This window comes from Mchenga conophoros, linkage group LG4 (genome assembly GCF_057382185.1).
Source record: "Mchenga conophoros isolate Kocher_MC1m ecotype Shallow Benthic linkage group LG4, M_conophoros_male_GT1.1, whole genome shotgun sequence".
Lineage (NCBI taxonomy): Eukaryota > Metazoa > Chordata > Actinopteri > Cichliformes > Cichlidae > Mchenga > Mchenga conophoros.
Window position 1 is genome coordinate 29,253,134 of NC_140529.1, and position 21,439 is coordinate 29,274,572.

Sequence of the window (21,439 nt, forward strand, 5' to 3'; positions counted from 1 at the left end):
TAAGCTTGAACTTAATTCTGTCTAAATAAAGCTGCTAAATTATGCACTGTTAAATTATGTCCAAAAGCTATTTGAGCTATAATTTTAAATGTGAACAGAAATACATAATACAATTAGAAAATATGAGCTGTGCAAAGGCATCACATGCCTCTGGAAGATATACAGCTGATGTGACCAGTATGGTAGGGTTAATATTAGCAGAACATTTAATTCATGGAGGAACCTTTTCTTGGTTTAGGGCATCAAAAACTGAACTTTAGTTGTCTTTCTTTAGGGTAATTTTAGGTAATGCTATTGTTGCTTAAAAGGACAAAGCCTTTTAGCCTCTGTGTGAAAAACTGAATGCAAATTTACTCACTAAGCTAATCTCTCAGACTGTTGCTAATATATGCATAAACTACTGCAGACGAAACTTCAGATTACATCTCTTTTGGGCTCTTGGGGCCTCTCGCTGTTACAGCAAGTGGTTTACTAACCCATCCTTCTCTGTAAAATTCCACTCATGATCTCATCCTCTGCATGTGTTCAGCTTAGAGAAATAGAAACGTTCCAGCCCTCTGTTTACCACCATTAGTGGGTCACTCTGACCTGTAAGCTTAAACTATCTCCCTCCCCTTACAAAACATCTCCCATCAAAAGGCCACAGGTGGTTTTTTTCTGTCTTTCATTATGTCCGAAGCCAAGAATGTCGGCATAAAAAAACCCAAAAACGGTCAGACGCTAAAACCCAAACAGAGAACACACAAAAGACACACAAAATTTCAGACTTGATGTAAAAACTCATGCACAGAACACTCTGCGTGTGGTAAGATGAAATGCAACAGTCATCAAATATGAGTATTATACAAGAAGTAGAAGTTTGATAATATTAAATTATTGTGAATTTAAACTCAAGAGAGCTTTAAATACTCCAGTGTCTAATCTAATCTATTATTATCTTGCAAACACGCTGATTAATTAATGATTCTCGAATTGGTAATTATTATGTTTTCCACTAATAATATGTCAAATATTTGTATGATATATTTAAAAAATTCTAAACATTATGTTATCAATATATAGAACTCCTTCACTCTGCATAACTATCTAATCTAGTCTCTTAAATTGGACAATTTACTGCTTTATTGCTACTTTAATGCTAGCAAAATTATATTTGTTTAGATATGCAAAATGGCAGTTAACATGGTGCATGCTAAAGTGTGTATTTTTGGTCAATTTTAGCTTACAATGAATGAACTAGTGGTAAAAAGAAAGAACAATTACTAATTACTCAGGTTTTATAGGATTGATAGGCTGCCTGGTATAACTTATCTGCCTCTAACAGCTTCATCCAATCAGTCACTGTCAAACCCGACTGTTTGACAGCGTTTCCAGGTGTATGCTAGCTGTAACTTTGGAATGCACGCAAGCTGGAAATGGAGATTATTTGCCTTCAAATGGGGCTATAGCATTGCCAACTTCCAGCAACCACTCGCAACCAGTCGGGAAATATTAATCTTTTTTCTTTTTCCCTCATGACCAGTGGTTGCCAGGCTGACCAGCATAGGCCTGTATGACTTGACCCTTATTTGCTTGCTCATACGTTTTCACCATGACTGGCAAACGTGCAAGGTGACAGACAAGTTACCGTAATGTAATAAAAACCTTCAATGAAAAAAAAAACCTAAGCAACAGGATCGTGACAGCAGCCGACGTAAAACCTTTAACAAGAGCTTCAAGTAGAAACCAAAGCTGTTGAAAAGTAGCAGCAAACAACCATTCAGTCATGCTGAAATGTACTTATCTGGTTTACTTTTGGTCATAGGGCGCCATGTAATGAGTGTGGTTTTTCTCACAATGTGGAGTCCAGCATTACTGGTGAAATGTGGAACTCTTGAAAAGTGAAAGCGTGGGGGTAGGGGCTGAAGTGGATCTGAATTTTCGTCAGGGGTTAGCACTGTTTTGATTTTTATTGTAGAAAATTTCTGTGACTCATCTCTAATGCATGGATGAATAGACTCAATAATGCCTTCTGAATGCAGATGGGTTGTTTTTTGTTTTTTTTTAGCTGGATAAGGAATGAGATTTCTGGAAAGATTTAAATCAGCATGAATGGATGCTGGCTGGTATGCTAATAAGGTGGCAATGTTTCTTAACGAACATAATTTGATGAGTTTAATGAGCGTTCAGCTGCCAGGTCACAACGAATCAAGACGCTTAAATATCTGATTATAAGTTCTGAAATCGTTATGATTGTAACAACGGGAGACTTGATTTAATTATTGAATTAGTGATGACACATTAGCAGATTTCAGCAAATTCGGGGGATTTTAGAGGGTGCCTCCTGACCAGACAGTTACTGCACCATAAGCAGTCTTCTCGCATCTCCGTCTAACTGATTATTACTGTGTCCTGCCCTTTTTTTCCCTTTTCCATCTATGCCATTGCATTACTCTCACCCCAGCTCTGTGAAGCTCCAGTGACCAAATGCCCTTTTGTTGTCCATGTGGCTTGGCTCCAGCACTTTCCCTTCAGAGCGCTTGCCTCTTGCGCATTGTACTGTAAATGTCGGCATTAAAATGTAAGGAGTCATGAGCGTGCCTCTATCTCTCTTCTTATCTGGTGTTTGCCTGAGAACACAAAGGGCAAGCTGAGGCAAGCGGAGATGGCAAGCCTGCTCTGGACATGTCATTTGAGATGTGTCAGTTACGGGCACACTGCCCTAAAAGCTTTGCCCCAGCCTGAGACTGCTTCGTAATAAAAAGGCCTAATGTGCTCGATAGATCCGCTGATGATTCAACAGCAGCAATAAGAGTACAGCTGTGATTACATGGTCAGCCTATAAAAGTAGCAGCCTTTCCCAATTTGCAAGTCCTCACTCCTCTTCCCTTCAACTGGCCTGACTGCCGCCCCCACAGTGGTAGCAATCAGCCAGGTGCTAAATGCCTGGGTGAGGCACAGCTCATGGGTGGGTGGGTGCGTGCGTGGAGGGGGGAATGTTGTGGAGGGGAGGCTGAAATTGCACGTGGAAATAAGCATCTGTGCTTGCTTGGGAGAGGAGGAAGCGGGGGCAGGAAATAACTGTCATTCTCCACTAAGGCTGAGAGTACAGACTGAAGAGAGAAAGGCTGACGGACTCACACAGGTTAATCATTAACTCGCTGAGCTGAAGAAAATTAAGAAAAAGGATTGTTGGGGCGGGGTTTGGAGTATATCGTTTCTTTTTTACAGTCGTTTAAATGGATGAGTGTTGCTTCATCCCTTCAGAGAGGTCTGATTAACCGCAGTGCACAGTGTGATGGGGAGAAAGCAGAGCTGACACCAACCAGGCTGTTGGGAAAACGCTGATATGGCAGCAGGCTGCCCCTGCCAGGGGCTTCCTCGTGATGACTGTTAATGAATAATCGATAGCAAGCGACGTTCAATGGAGGGAGTGTATGTAAATCTCCTCTACGCTCTCATATGGACTTATAGGTTTAATTAAACTAATCGCTGTATTGACTTAGGGCTCCATAGCCCTTTGAAGCCTGCTGTAGTAATGACATGAAACCAGGCTTCCCCTTTTGTTGCAGAAATGTATGCAGTGAAGAGACTAAATGAAGTGCTGCTGCAGCACAGTCCAATTTTCGTGGTTCTCTCTGCACACATGGACTCTTTGTAAGAAAAGGCACAGCTGTAATTTAATAAGCAAATAGAGATGCATTAATACCTGTGCATAAGACTTCTCAGTGTAAATACAATGCAGCTTGATGTTATAGGGTTAGTGAGCATGCAGGAAATTAGCTTTATTTTCCAAGTCACTGACTGACTACATCTCTCAGTCATGCAAATCAAACCGCATTGTTAACACATATCTATAACCATAGGCGTGCATCACAGAGCCCCAGTCATTCACAGAGGGAAGCATTCAGGTAGCTATATGAGAGACAGCAGCTTTAATCACGACAGAGATGGTTTGCTATCGGCATTAGAAGGGACTCTGTTGGCACAAATCCCCCCTTCCCCCTGAAACCTCTGATCATCATGTCATTGTCTGCAGCAATACACTCCAGGGACTCAGCTTTCACATAATGAAACCAAGAGAGCTGCCCACAGCCCGGCTTATAATCACCCATATGTGTGCGTGTCCGTGTGTGTATGTGCGTGCAACTAGTTCGCCTTTTTATAGTGTTGATTGAAAACAAAAGAGTTTCAGCATTAACGCTCTTCTGTGTGTGCGCTTAAGCATATCATCGGGGTGTGTTTTTGCCAGTATGTGCTCACGCGCGTGTGTGTAACAACCACGGGTGTGCATGAGTCACTTTGAGAGGTTTCACCAGCTATTATCGAGCTGGGACTTGGTATTTAAAAGGAGATAGAATAATTGTCTCTTCATCAGCTCTCCAGAGATTACAACAGTAACTGTCAAGTGAATTTGAATTCTTGACATTTTCCCAAAGTCTGGCTGTGAAAGGCACTGTTCAAACAGGATGTATGCAAGGCCTTTTCATAAGTGACTTTCCAAGATGAGCTCCACCATCCATGCCGAGTGCATCACAAACAAACGGTAGTTGCTCTCTCCACCAGGAAGAGAAGTGAGGGAAAAGATAGATTCAGAGGAAAAAGTAAACCAATGAACGCAGAAGGCAAGAGGCGAGAAGGAAACGGCTCGACGAGGCATCTTATCTTCGGCGTGTTTTTCGCCGTGCTCAGGCTTTAAGCCGCCTGCTGAAAGGTGGAACACTGAATTCATGCAGCAGGTTTTGCTTGGGCTCTTTTTGTTTTTTTCCCGAAGCTGCTGTTGCAGAAAAAGGCTGAAGGAAAAACAGATACCATTCACAAGTCATCTCATTTATGCTCTCATTCGGTATGTGCGCAGTGTATATTAAAATTGTGACACAGAGTTTGAATAGCTTTCTTCTTTTTGTCTTCTCACTGCTGACACACACAAAATCAAACACACACACCCACAAACACACACAAATGTAGGTTTGTATCAGCATGCACACAGACTTCTACAATTTGAAATATTTGTATCCCAAACAGGGACAAAAGGTTAGTCCTACAACCAAAAACAGGAAGTGTTTGGATTACATTTTCCACTTAGACAAGCAGAAATTAAGAATTGTATTTAGTAAACAATCAGCAGTATGAGAGCCTCTAAAACATCAACTGTATTAATGATTCTTTATACTGCAGAAGCAGAACAACCTGCAGCACAGACATAAAAAATTAACAGGCGTTTCTGTCGCACGAATATGTGAACTGTTCCCAAATATATATATATATATACCGCCACAAAATGCAATGTTTTATCACAGCTGCCTTAAATTACCTTATCAGTAATTGTTCCTACAATGGTTAATTCACCAGGATGTTCAAGCTTTTTCCAGTTAAAATTGTCATTTTTAATGCTTAAATATAATTATTGTTGTCATCCATGACATTTCAAATTTGCAAAAAAGCAGAAAAAATCTATTTTTTTTAATTAAGATGCTAAATTACAGTTAATTAATTGCATTCCTGAACAGAAATTAATTGTCATTTTTAACTTAATTTTAGTGGTTAAATGTTATGCTTCATTAATTTCTCAGTGAATACAGTGTGCCGCCTCAAATTTGGGTATAAAAAAGTTAATTTGGTAACTTCCTGAAAGTTACCTTAAGTTTTTGACAGACTTTTAAAATATTTTTCTTGTTTTATGATAGTTGATATAATAAACTAATTCCAAAAAAAATATAAAGTCACTGGTGGGAAACATTCATGGCAGTTGTTAATCTTCCAGGAGTGGAGTTCACACAAAATTCCCTCCAAGGTTAGACGACACAGAGAAGATGCAAAAACACCCGAGACCTACAACTACGACTCTACAGTCAAATTTCAGCAGCATCCTAAACGTTAAAGTTAATGACAGTTCACTTTGAAAAAGACAGAAACAAGTATGACTCATTGGGAGGATCCAGGAGAAATCCTGTTTTCTGTAAAAAAAAAGAACAGAAGAACGCAACTTAAATTTGCAAAGCTGCATCTCGACAAACCCAAACCCTTCTGGAGCAACGTCATTTGGACAGAGTAGACCAAAGTGATGCACAGCACCATGTTTGGAGAAAGCCAAACACAGTACGTCAGCATAACCACCACGTACCAACTGTCAGCACAGTGGTGGAGGGGTGATGATCTGAGTTTGTTTTGCAGCCACACGACCTCGGCACCTTGCATCAAATCGACCATAAACTCCTTTGTGCACCAAAGCATTCTGGAATTCCATGTGAGGCCATCTGTCCAGCTAATGTTTAATGGAAACTAGATCGTGCAGCGGGACAGTGAGCTCGTGCACGGCAGCAAATCGGCAACAAAAATGAAAAAAATAAAAAAGTTAAGGTGATGAAATAGTCAAGTCAACGTCCAGACATTAACCATGCTAAGAAAGCTGTGGAGAGACCTTAAGAGAGCTCTGCACCAACTAATGCGCACAAACCTCAATGATATGGCCCAACATTGCGAAAGATGAGTTGCAAAAAAATTCTTCCACAACGACGTGAGTGACTCATAAAGTCATACAGAAAATGATTACTTCATGTTATTCCTGGGGTGCACTTTTTTCACACGGCTACAAGTTATTTACACAGTTTGATTTTTGTAACTTCAGTAACTATGCCATCATGGAGTATTACACAGCGCTGGTCAGTGTAAAACAATAAACACTGTGGTTATTACCAAGACATTTTGGTACAGTATCTAAATAAATTGCACACACTCTTTCTCTATTCAAAGGAAATTGCTAAATTTCCAGCAGTGTTGTTGCCAAATGCCATTTTGGTAATTTCAGGGTTAATCAGTTAGTCACAATGCTATTAATCAATGCCTCCTGGTATGAAAGTAACAAATAACACCTCAGGAACAGTGCTGACAGCTAACCTGACACCTGCAGTGCTTCAGTGGCTCCAACTTAGTTTTAATAAACACTACAGAGACTTGTTTCATCATTTTTAGTGGCGTGTTAAAAAAAACCCCAACAACCACAAAAAAAGAGCAGCACTCTTCACACACAAAAATTCAGCTTGGGGCTGTCTACTATTACTATCTACAATGCCATCACTGAATTAGATGTGGTTGACCTATGCACCTTGTCTGAAAGCTATTTCATGGTCTAATTGTTGCTCATAGAGAATATTATGCTAGAACCGTGTCTGTTCCCATCTAAAGGCCACAGAAAGTGCTGCTGGTGAAGGTTGTTGATGTCAAAATACAAAATGTTTTGGGCGCAAACCTTGCACGCTCTTTTAGTAGATCGTGTAAACATTTACACAGGGGTATGAGTCAACCCATTTTCCCCTGATTTTTTCTCCCCCCCCTCTCTCTCTCTTTTCTCCTCCTCTCTTTTTTGGGCTGTTTGTATCTCCTCTTCAAATCCTCATTACACAGGCTCTGCGTGTTTCTCTATTCTCTCGCCTGTGGTCTGTTACTCGTACTGATCAGCCTTCCTGTTGCTGCAGAGGAAGTGTGAGCAGAGAGATAAGGATAGTGAGAGCACATGCTTTCATCAGGGAGGTGGGAGGGGGGAGAAAAACTTAGACGAGAGGGCAAAAGGCTGGCTAATTAGGAAATTAGCAGTTGGTGCATTAGCGGCAGGGATGTCTTAAGAGTTGTGAACGTGAGAGCAACAGCAACGTGGAGACCAGGAGGGGACGGAGGTCCGGTTTGGGTCAGCCTGTATGGGAATCAGAGTTGATGTGGTGAAACATCAGAAGAGCTCTCTGTGAGGCTGTCAGGGGTGAGGAACACACAAACCCGCTCAAGCAAGGATTAAAAAGACCCAAATTAATCCAGGGAACAAACTGAGGATGCAAGAAGGGGGAACTGGATTTAAGGTATCCAGGGCATGAGGATCACATCACAGGATACGCATGTTGATGAAATTTGACTCCTCCAGTGTGAGACGTGTGCAAGAGCAGGACTAAAGGGAGGATCAGGCCTTGTTATTAGACCTCGCTCTGGATTGAGGACAGTTTGCAGCACATACGTCAGGTGCTTTGTTTTTTTCTGCCTGAGTACTCACTGAAAAGTGGATGAGGGGGACTGCGTGGGAGGGAGACGGCCACAGAGAGCAAGACAGCCAGTTGTAAGTGGAGGCTGGGGGAGTTTTCCTTCGCCTGTCAGCTCCAGCAGGGCCAGCAATGAGTCAGAAGAAGCTGACACGACAGCTGACATTGTGGGAGAGTAGTGAGGGTCCACCTCCGGTGCCCCCGCTCACCTCACCCGTGTCGCCAGGGGATCAGTCTCGGGGACACGGAGGAGGCTCTGCTCTGTTTCGGCGCTTGAAACTAAACCGCAGTATTCAGGAGCGCAGACGCTCATCTCACTGTGTTTACAGGTACAGTTGTGCACCAAGACACTGATCTTTTAATGTCCTGGTCGTGACTAAGCAATCTTTGTTCATTAAAAATAAAAAGAAAGAAAGAAAAAGAGAAAAATATGCAGAAGTTATGTGTAACAGTTATGCCTTAGTTCAGGTGCGGCGTGACCATTTCAACGTTTGTCCAATATGACTGTAATGCAGCTCACTAAAGTGGATTTCAGAGCAAATTATTCCATGCACACACTGTTAAACCATTAGTCAGATGGATTAGATTTGGAGAAGTGCTGAATTCAGAATGCTGAAGTCTCATAATTACTCTGAAAGTCTGCAGGAAAAAAAAAAAAACAGGGATTAGAATCAGAATCAGAATCAGAAACTTTATTGTCATTGTCATGAGAACAACGAAATTAAGAATGGTCCCCGATCATTGCATCATCCCTAGCAATATCAAAAATATAAATAAAACAATAAAATTCAATAAATAAAATAGATAGAATACTTAAAATACTAATAAGATATAACAGTAAAACATTCACATACATTCCCACACACATGCTTCAGACCGTGCATAGATTAACACAAGAGTGGCGTGATGGACATTTTTTTGTAGTATTCAGATGTGTTATTGCAGTTGGATAACAGCTGTGTTTGAGTCTATTAGTCCTTGCTCTGATTGCCCTGTACCGTCTGCCTGAGGGCAACAGTTCGAACAGGGAGTGGCCAGGATGTGAGGTGTCTTTTATGATGTTTTGGGCCTTTTTAAAACAGTGGGCGTTGTGTAGAACTTCCAGTGTGGGGAGAGGGCAGCCAGTGATCTTTTGGGCGGTGTTAATGATCCCTTGGAGTGCTTTCCTCTGAGCCCCTGTGCAGCTAGTGTACCAGATGCATATGCAGTAAGTTAGAACACTCTCAATGGTGGCTCTGTAGAAGGACACCAGCAGTCTCTGTGTGATGTTATTCCTCCTGAGAATTCTCAGGAAGTACAGTCTCTGTTGGGCCTTTTTCAGCAGCTCGGAGGTGTTCACACTCCAGGAAAGGTTCTCCTCTATATTGACTCCCAGGAAGCGGAAGCTTGCCACCCTTTCTACACAGTCCCCATTTATGAATAGTGGTTGGATCTCTGCCTTTTTCCTTCTGAAGTCTATTATGAGTTCTTTGGTTTTTGAAGTGTTGAGGAGGAGGTTATTGGCCTTACACCATGACGTCAGCTGCTCCACCTCGTCTCTGTACGTAGACTCGTCTCCCTTGGAAATGAGCCCCACCACATGCAGCTTGCAGAGAGTCCCCATGGCAGACATTTCTTATGTCTTCTTCATTACTGAGGAAACATGTTTAATGATAATTTGATCTGCTGCCATATCCTCAAAGCCTTCTGGGGCAAGGAGTGCCTCCTAATTGGCCAATTTATAAGTAAATTCCAAAAATATCACACTTCATGCTTAATTTTAGAAATTGAACTGAAGGGCGTTCACAACTGTGTTGACAACAAAAGTTTGGGAAGTTTAGGAGACGTGGAGAGGTGCTGAGGAGATAAAAGTGATCCTATATCAAAAATAGATGCTGCGTCTGCTGCTGTTGCTGCAGTGCAATGCGCCTACATATCTGTCCTTGTCATCCCAACATTTAAACGCAGGTAAATATATATGAGGAATCCTGTGGCTGTTTAGGTGTGTAACAAACATAATAAATCCAGCAGTATACCTTTCGCACATGCTGTCAGATAAATTGGTGTCTGTCTGCACTGCTGCCTGTCCATCTTTTTCTTGTTACATAATGCCAAACTCTGAAACCCTGTTGAATCAATACTGACTTTGGTTCTGTGTTGCAAGATCTAATCTTGCTTTCATCTCAAAAAGAAAAAAAAATGCCAGAGGAATTTTGCTGACGTTTGCTGGAGACTAAAGGTTTGTGACTGAAGGTGGTTTGGGGGAAAAAGAGGGGAGTGTAATCTGAGCAGTATGTTGTTGTGCCCCCTTGGGTTAAGCTCATCTGGGTTACGCTCTGAATTTTGAGGAGAAGGGAATTAATTGTTGATTTGCAGAGCTGTAAAAGGCAATAACAAAGTTATCATCAATTTATTTGGTACTTTGGCAAAAGATGGCGAAAGCTGTAGTTTATCCAATGGGCACCTCAAAGCTGCCTCCTAGAGCGAGAAAATCCCCACAGAGTCCCGTATTGAAATATCAAACATCTTTACTGCCTGGCATGAAATGGGTTTGCTCTCTGTAGCAAGTACCAACCTATAAATAAAACTTATAATGTCAATACACAAACAGGCTTTAAAGATCTCAACCATAGAGGCCTAATGCAATAGCATCATTGTAAAATTCAGGAAAGCAATGCTGAGCTTGAGAGAGAATTTTATTAATAATATTTTCCTTTTAAAGGTTGACTTTTGAAAGCGTAATTGGTCTCGCCCCCGATTTAGTTAATGTATGATTTAAAATTCAGCAGCATAGAAATGTAAAACAACATTTGGTCAGTCGTCTTTCACAGTTAAAGGTCCTCAAATTTGGAATATTCTGGAAATAAAGACATTGAGTGCTTTGAAAATTTTAATGCACAAGATAAAACTATGGCTTAAACAAAATAACTTTTTTTTTTTTTTGATGAAATGGGTCTCCTGTAATTCTTAGCTCTTGCTCTTACAAGTTTGCAGTTGCCATTGTTTTTGCTATTTGGTGTACTGTTTGAGTCTATATTTGTATTGATATGCTGTGTCTTAAAAGCTTGAGGACAATTATTATTGGTGCTATGTACATCACACCTGATGCGTTTTATTTGAATGCTGGGGAGGATTTTTTCATATATATTAATCACTAAACTTGACAAGCTGATGGAAACACAGCAGGAGGTATCTGGCAGCACACTTTTCCTCTGCTAATTCGAACCAGCCCTCTTCAACAGGTTTGTGTTTTGGTACCTTTTGGAGCGTTTTTAATGGAATTATCTGTCATACATTATGGCTTGCTCTGCGGTTGCAACAGACCATCCAAGATATCTGTGCTCGTGCTTTTAGTCAGCAAAATCCAATATTTTATGTGTTAGCTCTAATTAGCAGCAGTGTCTGAGCTGTGCACCGGTGCAGTGTCAGAGTGGAGCTTGTTAGCATTAGCTAAAAAGTTAGCAATCCACCCCTTTTGTCCACATAGAGTATGGGCACTTCAGGTTGTAAAAATTCCAACATAGCGGCAAAACGCTAACACAGAGGCATCAAAATTGGGCTTCACAAAACCATAGGTGAAGTTGCGGCACATGTGTCTATTTTTTTTTTTCCAAACCCATTTAAAAAGTATTTAGGATTTTTTTCCTGGCTTTCACTCTTCTTCTTCTTCTTCTTTCCTGCCTTTGTTGGAACATTTCTACTTATTGCAACATATTATCAGATCAGTGGATATAGGTCATTGTTAGGATAGAGTATTGCCTCACCCGCATTTTCTCATGTGCATCCTTATGTGTGTTGCACAACAATCAAGAAAAGGGGGGCAGAAAAAGTCACAGAAAAACTTCTTCCCAGCATTGCTACATGTCTAAAGGCCACAGGGGGACTTCAGTTTGAGTGTCCTTAATCGACCAGTAGTTTGTTTTAATGTCAGATCTGTAGCAAAATCAACATTCTCAATCAGTCATGCCTCCAGATAGAGAGAAAGCGTTGGCCCAGAGAGAATGTGCGGTTGATGTGGCTCGTTTTCCTCACTTAAACACAATGCTCTCTGAGAAGTGACATGTCAGTAAAGTGTAATTCTTGGAGAAACCCTGTGGCAGCCTGCCAATCCAGCTGAACCACAGAGTTACAGCTGCATGCATTCATGCCGCAAAGTGTCACATCGCTTTCTTCAACTTTCACTCCAAAAAAAAGGAGAGAAACACTGCAAGAGGCTGAGCTGCATCATCACTCGTGTCTGGGCATTCAGGGTTATCTCGATAATGTTTATCCACACTGTGAAATAAGAAAGGCGGCAACAGAAACCTGCAAAAATGGAACTCATCTAAAACCCTTGTACTCTCTCTTTTCTCTCTCACTCTGTAGCTTTGATTCAGAAAATGGTCCCTCGCCAGGCCGCAGTCCCATGGATTCGCAGGCGAGTCCTGGGTTGGTGCTCCACCCCTCTTTTCCCCAGAGCCAGCGCAGGGAATCCTTCCTGTACCGCTCAGACTCAGACTACGACACGTCCCCCAAAACCATGTCACGCAACTCCTCCATCAACAGTGAGGGGTAAGCACGGAGCCATCGTTTGGATCCATCATGTTGAGGACAGGATGGAAACATGTTTTTTTTAAACCCACAGTGTCCACTCACGCACATCACAGTAACTACACATTATCCCAATCAACACAGCATTGGGAATGGGATTGTAATTATGCATCCATTATGCTAATGAAATCATGATGAATCCTCATAATATTGACTGTTGTGCTCTGTTTCCTGGTCTGTTTTTCAGTAAGCTTAAAAAACCTCAAACCTTTCATGTGTTTCAGGGATTTTTTTTCCTGTTTAGATCCACACAGGTCTTTGTAAACATCCAGCTCACAGATACAGCCTCTCATATAAACACAAACACAGAGCACCGCAGCAGCCACAACCACTCATATTCTTCTCATTCTCTGCTTTTTGTTTTCACCTTTGGTCCTGCAGGCATACAGAAGACATGATCGTCACCCCTTTCGCTCAGGTACGTATTCCCTGTGCACCTCATCTGACATGTTTAATTGCTGTAAATGGCTAAAAAAGGCAGCTAATTAGTGCAGTGAACTTGTCCTCCCCCCCTCCCACACCTCCCTGCTTCCTCCCTTCCTCTTTCCTCCTCCCTCCTCCTCCTTTCCCTCCCACGCTGTCCATCCATCCCCCAGGTGTTGGCCAGCCTACGAACTGTAAGAAGCAACTTCACCATCCTCGCCAATGTCACAACACCCACTAACAAGTCAGTATCATGCTGTCAAACACCCCTTCCCCCCCCCCACTTAACTTGTCACGACTGCCTGCTTCGTTTGCAGTGTGTGTACACAAATGTCTCGGTTTCCTTGATCCCATGGGGAAACACTTTAGTCATCATGATTAACCAGTTTATGATGACCAGACAATGCTCAAGGAATATGTGATGTGCATTATTTGGCATATTTCCAGCAAGCTTTAGCTGAAGACTGAGTGCAGAGAGCTCAGTGCCTCAGGTGTATGTCCCTGACTCTGTGCCCAGACGATGGAGACGGTCAATAACACTAAAATTATTCTCCCTTGTAATGCAGTAGACAGAAGGAGCTCGAGCTGGCAGGCTTTGAGTTCCACGTCAATATGATATATAAAGCAATGCGCCACTGAATTATCAGCATCTATAATTACACGGCGGTGTACCCTTGCCGTACGATTACAAAAACCACAAAAGCCTTTTGAGAAGAAAGCCGAACTCAGGCTTTGTCTTTAGTCTTTTTTAGACTCTTTCATTTTTGAAGTGAAACAAGAGACTTTGTGTGCACTATTAAAACAAGCACCTTGCCGTGTTATTGAGTACCAGATGAAATGTTAATATTCACTCCTCCGCTTGTCTAGTGTTTGTGGGCATATAGACGAAAAAACATCAATACAAATTCTTATATCTCCTGTCTGAGCCCTTTTTTAAAAACCATATATTGCCATGTTGCATGAGTGTTGAACCCCAGCAGGGGGCAGCAGAGGGCAGTTCTCAGACTGATGTAATGCTGTCTTTGTCCACAGGAGGTCACCAGTAACAAGCCAACCCACTGTTCCCCAAGCTACACTCTCTGGTATGTTGTTAGCTAATTAAAACTCTGTCCAGCGAGTTTCCTTTAAGGACACGCCAAGGCTCCCACTCTCCCCTAATGACCGCAGAACATCACATAATATTATGTGGCTATTACTGAGGAAATGTTTAATCAACTGCACTGCGCAGACTTTAGGAAATTGGGTGGATCTTAATTATAAGGCTTAAGCTATTATGGCTATATGGGTTAATAAAATGTTGAATTTAATCACTTCTTGCATGCAGATGTACAAAGTGCATGTAAGAATAGCTTCATTTAAACTGAAACTTTTAGTTTTTATAGGATTCTTTGAAAAAATGTGGAGCCAGGAGGTTGCAAGACCGCCATTGCCGTGGGTTGTGAAATAGATATGAAAAATAAGTGTTCAACAAATACTATTTTTGCAGTTTTTATTTTATTAATAAAACTGGTATTTTCTCTTTTTGTATTAAAAAGCTTAATCCTGATTTAAAATGTCAGAATGATACATGACATTATCAGCACAGTGATGTTGCTTCACTAGACTATTTTTCACTAATCTCAGCTTTTTAGGTTAATTATGATTCAGTACTGTGCAGTGCATGTCATCTTTGAGCCAAGGTGGAAGACAGAAAGTGCGATCACTAGAATGTGACCCAGATCTCCATGCACACATGCTCTTTTCACACTTCCTGCCCATTTATACTTTGACTATGTGTGGTGTGTGCCCCTGCCAGAAGAGACATACCAGCAGATGGCTCGGGAAACTCTGGAGGAGCTGGACTGGTGTCTGGACCAGCTGGAAACCATTCAGACCCACCGCTCAGTCAGCGAGATGGCGTCCAATAAGGTGGGCACCTGTTCGCACACAAATATGTTCAGCTTCACCTTCACTGTTCGCCTATCTCGGCGTAAGCGCCCTGCTGAGATAATGAGCAACATATAAACTGATCCACAAGGCTTTTCCAGCCTCCTCCAGTGCTTGTCACATGTGACCTTCACACATATTCACACAGTATTGCTCAGCACATGACTCATCAGCTGGAGTATTCATGTGCCACTTAAAAAAGTGATCATTTGCAGTAATTCTGGGTTTATTTGCAGTCCTGTGGTATTCATAAATAACTGATGTGGAGTCCTGTGTTCAGCTAGTGCTTTCCTTTTTGGTTGGTATACTGAAAAGCTGGGGGGGGAAACAACTCTAGTGGTTGGTGTGGTTGTAAGCAGTATTGAATTTTGGTGCATTTTTGCATTAGTATGTTTATAATTCATATGTGTGCACATGGGCAGGATTCTTACAGATGCATGCACTTTTGTTTGTGCGGGCACAGGAAGAGAGAGAGAGCGGTAGAGAAGGGTGGGATGTGACGGTTTGTGGGTGGGAAGGACAAGGGAAGGGGGGGGGGGGGGGGGGAGGGTGGATAGGTCCTGATGCTGATGTCTCTGCTGTAACCTTGGTTGCTACCGAACAGCAGCAGGGTCTGCCCTTCCCTTTTTTGTCATTGGCTTCCCACTCTGACCACAAGCCATGTGGCTTAGGCAACAACCAATGAAGCACAGGCAATGCTCCTTTAATAGTGCTCTGTCTTAAAGAGACAGCATCCTGTGCCTTGTTGATTTTATTCCAGAAATTCTTCCCATGCTTCACCTCTGTGTTAATAATTAGAAGCGTTCTTTGTGCTTGTAATCAGGCTTGTGATGAAAAGAGCGAGGGAAAAAAGAACACAGTGATGAATGAAGGGACATAGTTTATGTGTCAGTGCACATACAATGCACAGAGAGAGAGAGGAAGACTCTTGGTGAAAACGTAGTCTCTGTGAATATGTCGCGGCGTCTTAGAAGGTGCAAATAAGACATCCTCCACGCTGCCAACATGGAGGTGCACACATGAATATTCCCACACAGTCTCTCACTCACACTCACACCCTCACTCACACACATATTTCCGACAGACGTACATGCTGTCTTGTTGCACATGCGCTGTCGGCATCTGAATAGAGGCGAGCGCAGACACTCACACACATGCACGCGCCTGCAGCCACACTGCCTGATTAGCTTGCGAGAGCTGTCTACAGCATCCAGGGAAATGGCGCAAGAGGCAGAGCATTTGAGGAGAAGCGGCAGCCTAAAGCAGCGGGATTAGACCTCTGGCATTTTGGCCAGCTGCTGCACGGATTGACTGGGAGCAGAGGACTGTGCTGCGGAGGTATCAGGAGGCAGCCGGACTGCCTCTGCTCTGACTGTGTGTTACTGGGATCGGTGTGAGACGGCACAGACGGGCTGATGCACCGGTAGGATTGGGCCGGGCCTCTGGATCCGTACTGTGGGGGAGGGGCAGCCGACGCAGAGAGGGAGACTGTTTTTCCAGACCACAGCTCTGGTTTGATTCTTCAACCTGACTGTCTGCTACAGGCCTGCCTGCATCCCATTCTGTCCCCCTCTCTTTCTCTCCAGTCTTGCTGTTCTCTTGCTGTCATCAGTTGTTTGCCCGTTCTCCCTTCCCTGGTCCTCCTGCTATCCAGGCTCCCTTTGCATCCACTATTTGAAACCTCAGTCATCTTTCTCTCCTCCCGTCATCATCTCTCCATTGCCCTCACCTTTTTTTTTTCATTAGTGTTTGTGAAGCAGCCCAGCTCTCGTGACATTGTTTTTTTTTTCTTTACATTTCTCTTACATTGCCACTCATTTCCACCATTCGCTGCTGTCTTTGCCCTTCAGACGGTCCATCGCTCCCTGTCTCCCGCCTCCCCTGCCTCCATCTTTACTCTTTCGGCTCCCATCCACCTTTACCCAGCACTGACTATATATTTGGGTCAGCCTGCTCAGCAAATGGGATGAGATGTAGTCTCCACAGCAGCCGGATCCAGGGGGCTCCTGGTTTGCCCTCATCTTCGGACCACACTGAGGCTGGAGCCTGACTCAGGAGTGACTGGGTGGCCTGCTTTGGGGTATTGCATGTAGGCAAGGACAATCTGCACCAGCAGCCCCTGCCCTCACCCCCTTCCCCTGTTCCTTTGACCCCTTCTTGGGGCAGCCGTCACTCTGGAGTGTCCCGGCTTGACTGGCTGTGGCCTCTCCCCACACACCCTGACGACGCCCTCATGCCACTGGGGGACTCGCAGCACCTCTACCCCACTCCACTACCGAACCTCCTGCCGGTGCCATCGACCAAAACCCCCAGTCACCCTCAACATGGGTGTGGTGGAGGCCATTGACCCAGCGCCGTCCCCCTGCCCCTCGCCTGTACCAGGGGGCTACAGGCTGCCCCGCTCCTCCAGCTACAGTCCCTTGCAGGGGAGGGCAGGGGCAGAGCTGGACCTCGATGCAGCTGCTGGAGGAGTTCTGGAGGGGGGTGGGACAGCAGCAGAGCGCAGGACACCCTTAGTGGACCTCTTCTGTGAGACCTGCTCCAAGCCCTGGCTCATCGGTTGGTGGGACCAGGTAGGGCTCGGGGAACTTGCAGAAAACAAACAAGGCCTGGCGGTGGCCATCTTGGATGGATGCTGTGAACTCTACAAGTGTTATGCATGCATTAACAACTCATCTGTTAGCTAGCCCTCATTATGTGTCTTTTTTAAAAATTCACCAGTTGTTGCGTCATCTTGTGAATATATTGAGCTTATAAGGGAAAATCTTAAAAGGTGCTACATTAGATTTGTTTTATGTGGACTCCATGTGGTGCTGGAAGACTTTCTGGGTCTGGCAGGGACTTCATTTCAAACAGTAAGTCAGAATGCTGGCCAGTATATTCCTGTAGATAATTTACATGAAACTACTCAGCAGGAACAGTGATAGGGGAACAGAATTTATTAACTCTGCCCAGTGTTTCTACACTGCAGCAGAACTGTAAACAAAAAGACAATAATATCAGTCTCATTCTTCATCCCCCTATAACCTGTCTACATCCGTGTCCTGTGAGAGTACACCGAGCTGCTTATAATCTGAGAAATAGCCTTGGGACTTTATGAAGTAGTCCAGCAGTTTTTACTGCAGGTACGATGCAGTGTCACATAATGGCCATTTCTATCCTTCACACCTGCGTCCCACATCCCTCTCTCTGGCTCTCTCCTGCTACCCCGAAGCTGGCCTCAATACAGACTAAAAGAAGGCAAGCATGCTGTCAGTGAAGGAGAAGCTTATTGTCTTGGTTCTGTGTAGATGCTTAATCCCCCTTTTGGTTATTTAACCCTCTGACTCTATGTAAATTTATACATTTTCACAGGTTTTTATTAATAAATGAAATTTGTAGACTTGTATGTGATGGGATATCTCGACACTTAATAAAAAGAAAAAGAATAAGGATTATAGGATTTACTTGATATCTCTGTATCACTAAGTACAGGTTATACTTTGGAGCACTTCCACGTGTTTTATTCATGACGGTATATATGCCTAAGATATATGCCTGATATATACCTTACATATGCAGGTGTGTGAGCCCACAGTCATGTCTGAACAGTGTTTGCATGTTTGCTTCATTAGTCTGTGTCAGAGGAAGAGTGTTGTTTGTCCTGGCACTCGGACTGGCACTGTAGAAGTGTTGGTTGGCAGCTATGACTCAGCGTTACAGCATTAGGGAAGGAAAGAACCAAAGAGCGGGAGAGAGGAGGTTTGGGCTGAGCCTGCTTGCCTAAGTGTGCCACTGGGCTTCACTGGCCTTCCTGGCTGCTGATGGCTGATTCTGCCTGATTGCTCCTACAATTTATTGTTACAATTAGCTATTTGCCTGGCTTATTATGTAAGAGGTGACAGGCCAGGAAATGATGGGAAAATGGGAGATAACTATGGGGATAAGAGTGAGAGATGGGGGGTGTTGCACAAAATAAAACGGAAGGAAAACAAAGAGGAGCTTGTGACAGAGAAGGATTTGGGAGCTCAAGGGAGGTAATGGAGAATGCTGTTTACCTCTAGGGGGAGGGAGGAGCAGTTTTAAGTAACAGAGAGCTGTAGCGAGGAGCAGAGGCAGAGGAGGAGAGGGTTGACCTTGGTAAAGGTCAGAGACACCTGCCTACTCCCTCAGATTGTCACCCAAGAAGCCACCGCTCTCACATCAAGCTGAAGGACTGACTGTGAGGAGGCAGTTGCCATGGCAACTGCTTGGGTTGCCATGGAGATTGTTATGTGTGAAAGATCAGTCAGTGGGACACAGACTGAGGGGTCTGTCCGATTTGCATTGTGCTTTCACATAACTTGTCTGACAGGGAACTGTTAAGTCTCCCAAATCATCGTGTGGAGCTATGACAATAAAACGTTACATAAACGCAGCGAGAAGATTCAGGAACAGTGTTCAGTCTGTCTGCATGGATAATGTACTCATTTAATCATATTTGTGTCTGTAGTTCACAGCTGACACTGTAGTTGTATGGGAAAGAATACATAAAAGAAACATGCCACATTACTGCAGCACATCTCTGGAAATCAGAGTACAAGCACACTGAGTCGGGGTATTGAACAGTCTGTTCTCATCTGAGAAAAGGAGGAGGCATGATTCATAATTGATTCCCTCGCAAAATGAGGGTGATAATTTATTTTTTCATATTTGAATCACAGGAATGTTTTGTTGTTATATATCAGTGCAAATGGAATCTAAATTACAGTGTTAATATATAGTTGGATATGTCAGTAACACATGTCTTATGCTTCTATGTCCTAACTACTGTTCAAGTCACTCACTTCTGTCAATGTCTGTCCTCCCCTCAGTTTAAAAGGATGTTGAACAGGGAGCTGTCCCATTTGTCAGAGATGAGTCGCTCAGGGAACCAAGTGTCAGAATACATCTCCACTACCTTTCTAGGTAAAGAAAACCTGCCGCCCACTTGTTGCCAACTTTTATAGCAGCTTCACCCGCAGCTGATCTCTGACTTCTGCTTGTTGCAGATAAGCAGAACGAGGTGGAGATCCCGTCCCCCACCATAAGGGAGAGGGAGAAGCCCATGTGTCACATCAGTGGTGTGAAGAAGCTCACGCACAGCTCCAGCCTTTCCAACTCCGCCCTGCCTCGCTTCGGAGTGAAGACTGAACACGAGGATGCATTAGCCAGGGTAAACGGAAGTGAAACCTACTTTCTCAGCACATTGTATTTATTTATCTAATTCTAATACTAAATTCCTGTTTGCATTCTGTAGTCTTCTGTGAGAACATGTAAAGAGAATTTCACTCCAAAACACTGACAGCAATCATCACATTATGTCTACACTGGACCGTAGTAGATTGTGTTAAAATAAACTTTTCTACTGTGAACTTCTAAAGAACTGGCAGCACTGACAGTTTGGTGACATGTGTGTTTCTCTTTGCTCTCAGGAGCTGAACGACTTGAACAAGTGGGGCCTTAATATCTTTCGTGTGGCAGAGTTCTCTAATAATCGACCCCTCAGCTGCATAATGTATGCCATCTTCCAGGTGAGAGGCCGGTCTTAATGGAATGTGCAGCAACTAATAGAATGTAGAATGACTGTGATCATGACTCTTGTGGACTCCGCCTGTTGCAGGAAAGAGATCTACTGAAGACCTTTCGGATCCCTGTGGATACGTTTGTCACCTATGTGATGACCCTGGAGGACCACTACCATGCCAATGTGGCCTACCATAACAGCCTCCACGCTGCTGATGTCACTCAGTCTACTCATGTACTGCTGTCCACACCAGCTTTAGATGTAAGTATCTCTATTTAACTGCCAATGACAAGAAGTCCACACAGCTTCTAAAACGAAACAATAGTTAAGAGCCAAACTGCAAACTATGTGTTCCCCTCTTTGTTTCTCTCTTACAGGCTGTATTCACTGATCTAGAGATACTAGCTGCATTATTTGCTGCCGCCATCCATGATGTGGACCATCCAGGAGTGTCAAACCAATTCCTCATAAACACCAGTGAGTCAAAATGAGATTAAACTTGTACACACATACATTACCAGTCAAAACTTTGGACACGTGACTATTTACATTGTAGATTCTCACTGAAGGAAACAAAAAAAACTCCCAACAGTGTCACCAGAAAAGCACACCTCCTCCTCAGTGCTTCACGATGGGAACCATGCATGTAGAGACCATCCGTTCACCTTTTCTGCGTCACACAAAGACACGGCGGGTGGAACCAAAGATCTCAAATTTGGACCCATCAGACCAAAGCACAGATTTCCACTGTTCTAATGTCCATTCCTTGTGTTTCTTGGCCCAAACAAATATCTTCTGCTTGTTGCTTTTCCTTAGTAGTGTTTTCTTAGCAGCTTTTTGACCATAAAGGCCTGAATTCGCCTAGTCTCCTCTGAACAGTTGATGTAGAGATGTGTCTGCTACTAGAACTCTGTGTGGCATTTATCTGGACTCTAATCTGGTCCTCATGTGTGCCAGTTTCTTTGTAGTGCTTGATGATTTTTGGGGACACATT

The 21,439-nt window shown here is 43.3% G+C and overlaps 1 protein-coding gene across 3 annotated transcripts in view; it reads left to right on the top strand.

Annotated features, from left to right (window-relative positions):
- The window catches only part of pde4a (phosphodiesterase 4A, cAMP-specific), a 49,703-nt gene that overhangs the window by 20,060 nt on the left and 8,204 nt on the right, over nt 1–21,439 (top strand). Inside the window, exons 1-11 of one of the 3 annotated variants that reach the window (XM_085271599.1) lie at nt 7,555–8,332; nt 12,348–12,533; nt 12,954–12,990; nt 13,169–13,239; nt 14,028–14,077; nt 14,791–14,903; nt 19,754–19,847; nt 19,931–20,094; nt 20,354–20,452; nt 20,542–20,706; nt 20,823–20,922. In XM_085271599.1, coding sequence (XP_085127725.1) covers nt 8,136–8,332; nt 12,348–12,533; nt 12,954–12,990; nt 13,169–13,239; nt 14,028–14,077; nt 14,791–14,903; nt 19,754–19,847; nt 19,931–20,094; nt 20,354–20,452; nt 20,542–20,706; nt 20,823–20,922 — 1,276 coding nt within the window. In that variant the 5' untranslated portion in view covers nt 7,555–8,135. Of the gene's footprint in view, nt 1–7,554; nt 8,333–10,928; nt 11,225–12,347; nt 12,534–12,953; nt 12,991–13,168; nt 13,240–14,027; nt 14,078–14,790; nt 14,904–19,753; nt 19,848–19,930; nt 20,095–20,353; nt 20,453–20,541; nt 20,707–20,822; nt 20,923–21,439 lie in introns of those variants that run through there. The other 2 variants (XM_085271600.1, XM_085271598.1) reach the window with 2 other exon arrangements.